This window comes from Trichechus manatus, unplaced genomic scaffold (genome assembly GCF_000243295.1).
Source record: "Trichechus manatus latirostris isolate Lorelei unplaced genomic scaffold, TriManLat1.0 scaffold00216, whole genome shotgun sequence".
Lineage (NCBI taxonomy): Eukaryota > Metazoa > Chordata > Mammalia > Sirenia > Trichechidae > Trichechus > Trichechus manatus.
In genome coordinates, this window is record NW_004444152.1 from 813935 (window position 1) to 819214 (window position 5280).

A 5280-nucleotide genomic window follows, 5' to 3' on the forward strand; every position below is an offset into this window, starting at 1 on the left:
AATGTCATAAAACAACATGTGTACTACTGTTTCATGAGAAACTATTTGTTCTGTAAGCCTTCACCTGAAGTACAATAAAATATTAAAAAAAAAAAAATTACAGCCTAAGAAACCCTACAGGCAGTTCTATTCTGTCCTATAGGGTCACTATGAGGCAGAATCGACTCAACGGCACACAACAACAGCATGATGTTGGAAATTGTGCCACCAGTATTTCAAATACCAGCAGGGTCACCCATGGTGGACAGGCTTCAGCAGAGCTTCCAGACTAAGAGAGACTAGGAAGAAAGGCCTGGCGACCTACTTCCGAAAATTAGCCAGTGAAACCTTATGGATCACAACAGAACATTGTCCAATATAGCGCTGGAAGATGGCACAGGACAGAGCAAATCTTTCCTTTTGTGACACAGAAGGTCGACTCGATACAATTAACAACAGCAGAATGTATGCAGCAGCAACGTTGACAATTGTCTGTCACCGAAAACAACCCGGAATCCAATAACAGCAGAAAAGGTCGATAAACTGCAGAATACTCATAATATAAAACCCATTGCTGGTGAGTCGATTCCAACTCATAGCAACCCTGTAAGGACAGACTAGAACGGCCCCATAGGGTTTCCAAGGCTGTAATCTTTACGGAAGCAGACTGCCACATCTTTCTCCAGAAGAGCAGCCGGTGGGTTCGAACCGCTGATCATTCATTTAGCAGCCAAACGCTTAACCACGGTGCTACCAAGCCTCCTCATTCATGATATGGAGTACTACACAGTGATGAAAAAAGAAAAAATTATTGCTGCCTGCAACGTACACACGAATTTCAAAAACATAACGTTGGGCAAAAGGAAAAAAAAAAAGCATGAAACAAAAGATTCCCTACTGACTTATTCCCTAGATATGAAGTCCAAACACAGGCAAAATGAATCTATGCTATTAGAAGCCAGGATGGGGTTACCCTTGGGTTGGGGGAAGACACTGAATGTGGTCATGGGGGGCTTCTGGGGGACCCAGCCTGGTGCAGCTGACACACGTATGTTCAGTTTGTCCAAATCCGTCTGGCTGTCCCTTAGCAATACGTGCAGGCTTTGGTGTACTACAGCCTTTTAAAACGAGGTAGCTTTGAATGTGCTAATATGGAAACATTTGCAGAATAATTTAAAAAATAGACTAATTTAAAAAACATTTGCAGAATAGAGTAATTTTAAAACATTTGCAGAATAATTTAAAAAATAGACTAATTTAAAAAACATTTGCAGAATAAAGTAATTTTAAAACATTTGCAGAATAATTTAAAAAACCAAAGAGCAGAACAGTATTCCCAGCAGGGGCCCTCCTGGGTCCCTTGAAAAGGATATTACGTTCACACAGGTGCTGAATGCACACTTCCCTCAGGAGGCCGTGAGGAGAGGGAGCTTCTGGAGGGGTGCTAAGGGCCCCCCTTGCTTTCTAACTTAACATATTCTTTAGACTTTTCACCATGAGTGTGTGCTTCTTAATTTTGTAAGTTAACTTAAAAAGTCATAGGATTGTTAGCCCTGTATGTCTTCAGTGTTTCTCCAGGTTTTCGTGTGTTTGCTTTGTTCATGAGGCCCTCCGAGTTCCAGCGCTCTCCTCGCTGAACATCTAGCAGGCTCAGACCTCAGTGCCCAAGTGGTCCTTGTCAAGAACACTGGAGTCCTGGCCCCCAGCCCCTCCTCCTTCAGACCCAGGAGTCCTGGTCCCCAGCCCCTCCTCCCTCAGACCCAGCAGTCTAGGCCCCAGCCCCCTCCTCCCTCAGACCCAGGAGTCCTGGTCCCCAGCCCCTCCTCCCTCAGACCCAGCAGTCCAGGCCCCAGTCCCCTCCTCCCTCAGACCCAGGAATCCAGCCCCCAGCCCCCTCCTCCCTCAGACCCTGGCCCCCAGCCCCCTCCTCCCTCAGACCCAGCAGTCCAGGCCCCCAGCCCCTCCCCCCTCAGACCCAGGGCTCTGCATCCCCAGCCCCTCCCCCTCCAGACACCAGCGTCCGTCCGGGCCTTACAGTGACAGTGGCCAGCAGACCCTCTGGTACATTGGCCACGATGATGCCGATGAGGAAGATGACAGCCTCAAGCCAGCTGTAGCCCAGAATGAGGGACAGGATGAAGAAGGAGACACCCAGGAAGACAGCCACACCAGTGATGAGCTGGATGAAGTGCTCGATTTCGATGGCAATGGGCGTCTTGCCCACCTCCAGCCCCGACGCCAGGGTGGCAATGCGTCCCATGACAGTGCGGTCCCCGGTTGCCACCACCACACCCCGAGCGGTGCCTGTGAGCCAGAGAGGATGAGGCCTGAGGTGGGAGTGTGAGCCCACAGCATGGACTAAGGCTGGGGTGGGGAAATGGCCTCAACAAGGCCCTCCGGGACCCCCGTTCCCCCTGAACTTCAGATGGAAGCAGGTCCCCCTTTCTGGACCTGTCTAGGTCCACTCTCCCCTCCCCGGGTGCCCCCACCACGCCTGCCTCACCTTCCACGCAGTTCGTGGAAAAAAAGGTGATATTCCGAGTCTCCAAGGGGTTGTCATGCGTGCAGTCGGGAGAGCGGGTCTGGGGCTCCGATTCGCCAGTCAGGGAGGAGTTGTCCACCTGGGGTGGGGGCGGAGGACGGAGGCTCAGCTGGGGCTGGGGCACTTGTCCATGGGAGACGGGCTAGAAGCCTGGGCTACCCAGGTGGTAAGTGATGTCTGGAAGGCAGAGGCTGGGATCTTGAAGGTGGGAAAGAGGGGAGTGGAGGGCTTCCTGCCAAGGTCTAAAGGATCTATGGGTCTCTGAAGGGTGACAGCTGGTGACTCTGACGCTTAAGTCCTGGTGGGGGGGAGGGTCTGAGGGGGAAGGGGCTGGGGCCTGGACTCCTGGGTCTGAGGGAGAAGGGGGCTGGGGGCCAGGACTCCTGGGTCTGAGGGAGCAGGGGGCTGAGGCCTGGGCTTCTGGGTCTGAGGGAGGAAGGGACTGGGGCCTGGACTTCTGGGTCTGAGGGAGGAGGGGACTGGGGGCTGGACTCATGGATCTTGGGGAGGAAGGGGCTGGACTCTTGTGTCCATGGGAGGGCCAGAGCCGGTACCCCAGGCCTCAGGCTCACCTTGCAACCATGGGCTGAGATGATGCGCAGGTCGGCCGGAACTCGATCTCCACCCTTGATCTCTACTAGGTCTCCAACCACCACCTCCTCAGCATTTACCTGCATCTTCTCACCTTCCCGGATCACCAAGGCTTGCTGGGAGTGGGAAGGAGACATGTCACCTCTGCCCAGGGATCACTCGGCACAGCCCCCCAACCTGTCCATCCCCACCTGACCCTTCCCTGAGCGCCCCTCACCTGGGGAACCATGTTCTTGAAGGATTCCATGATCTTGGAGCTCTTGGCCTCCTGGTAGTAGGAGAAGCAGCCAGTGATGATCACCACGGCTGCCAGCACAATGCCCAGGTACAGCTGCAGGGGGACAGTGGGTCTCTCAGGCCCCGCCCGGAAGTCGCTCCCCACCAGCCCCACCCCGAGTTTCATGGACTCTGGGAAGGGGAGCTTCGTGTCAATGGGGGTCTGTCTTTGTCTGTGTTCGAGCCCAGGGTTGTGTCCATGTGAGGGTCTGTGGGTCTGCTTGAGCCTTTCTGTCTGTCTGTCTGCTTGCCCATGCTCAAGTCCCTCTTTCTGTATGTGGCTGTGTTTGAGTTTTTGAGGCTCTTTCTCTCTCTGTTGTGTGTGTCTGTCTGTCTTCCTGCCTGTGTTAGAGAATCTGGGTGTAGGTTATTGTCTGTCCATGTGTCTGTCTGACTGTCTGCATACCTGGCTTTACATTTACAGGTCTGTTTGTGTTTGAGTTTCTGTGTGTACATCTGTCTCTGTTGGTTTACTATATCTGAGACTCTGAGTCTGTCTGTCTGCCTGTTCAGGTTTAATTTCTGAGAATACTGTCTGTGTGATCCTCCTATCTGTCTGTCATCTGCAACTCTGCATGTGTTTGTCGGTCCATGTTTGAGTGCCTGTCTCTGTCTGCCTACCAGTCTCTGTGTGAGAGTCCGGGTCTGTCTGCATATTTGTGTCTGTGCCTACGTGTGGGAACTAGGTGGCCGTGTTGGGACCGTGTCCACGTGCGGCTGTCTGCTGACTCTCAGCATGTGAGCTTGCATGTGAGGCTCTCTGTAGCTGGGGTGTGAATCTGTGTTTATTGGCTCGGGACTGTCGTGTGTCCACGTGTCCCGTGTCGGTGGGTGCTGACACACGAGCAGGTGGGTGTGCTTGGGTCTTTACGTGGGCACATTCACTCTTCAGGTACCCTTCAGGCCATGACCGCCTGGGGGTGTCTGTCCCCAACACCACTGAGGCCACACAGCTTTGGGTCAGAACCCCAGCTCACCCATCCTGCTGTGTGATCTGGGGCAAATTACTTGCTCTCTCTGAGCCTCAGTTTCCTCATACCTGCTCTGATTCTCTCCCTGGGCAACTGTGAAAGTTGGATGAGAAAAGAGAGGAGAGTGGGCTGTGGACAGCGTACAGAGATGGGGAGACATGAGCACACGTGTGTCCTTAAACGTGTGGCCCGGGGCAGGTGGGTGGAGGGCCCTCACGTTGTCACGAGATGGGTCGTCCTCCGTGCCGGCCTGGATACCGTAAGCCAGGAAGCAGAGGATGGCCCCGATCCACAGCAGGATAGAGAAGCCCCCGAAGAGCTGGCGGCAGAACTTGACCCACTCTGGGGTGGTAGGTGGTGGCGTGAGCGCATTGGGCCCATCTCGGGCCAGGATCTCCTGGGCTTTGCTGTGGGTCAGACCCTGGGGGACACAAGACTCACACAGAACCCTCCCTGAGGAACCCCAGCATTCCACCCCTTCACAAGCATCCCCAGGCCCCAGCCCCTCCTCCCTCAGACCCATGAGTCCAGCCCCCAGTCCCCTCCTCCCTCAGACCCAGGAGTCCAGGCCCTAGCCCCTCCTCCCCTGGACCCAGGAGTCCAGGCCCCAGTCCCCTTCTCCCTCAGACCCAGGAGTTCAGGCCCTAGCCCCTCCTCCCTCAGACCCAGGAGTCCAGGACCCAGCCCCCTTCTCACACAGACCCAGGAGTCCAGGCCCCAGTCCCCTTCTCCCTCAGACCCAGGAGTCCTGGCCCTAGCCCCTCCTCCCTCAGACCCAGGAGTCCAGGACCCAGCCCCCTTCTCCCACAGACCCAGGAGTCCAGGCCCCAGCCCCCTTCTCCCTCAGACCCAGGAGTCCAGGACGCAGCCCCCTTCTCCCTCAGACCCAGGAGTCCAGGACCCAGCCCCCTTCTCCCTCAG

General features: G+C 55.1%; 1 protein-coding gene across 1 annotated transcript in view; it reads right to left on the reverse strand.

Moving 5' to 3' along the window:
* ATP1A3 (ATPase Na+/K+ transporting subunit alpha 3) overlaps window positions 1-5280 on the reverse strand; it is a 22358-nt gene that overhangs the window by 16379 nt on the left and 699 nt on the right. Inside the window, exons 3-7 of the mRNA XM_004388749.1 lie at window positions 4577-4780; window positions 3330-3443; window positions 3094-3228; window positions 2483-2600; window positions 2015-2283 (exon numbers count right to left, since the gene is read on the reverse strand). Of these exons, the coding sequence (XP_004388806.1) occupies window positions 2015-2283; window positions 2483-2600; window positions 3094-3228; window positions 3330-3443; window positions 4577-4780 (840 nt within the window). The remainder of the gene's footprint in view (window positions 1-2014; window positions 2284-2482; window positions 2601-3093; window positions 3229-3329; window positions 3444-4576; window positions 4781-5280) is intronic.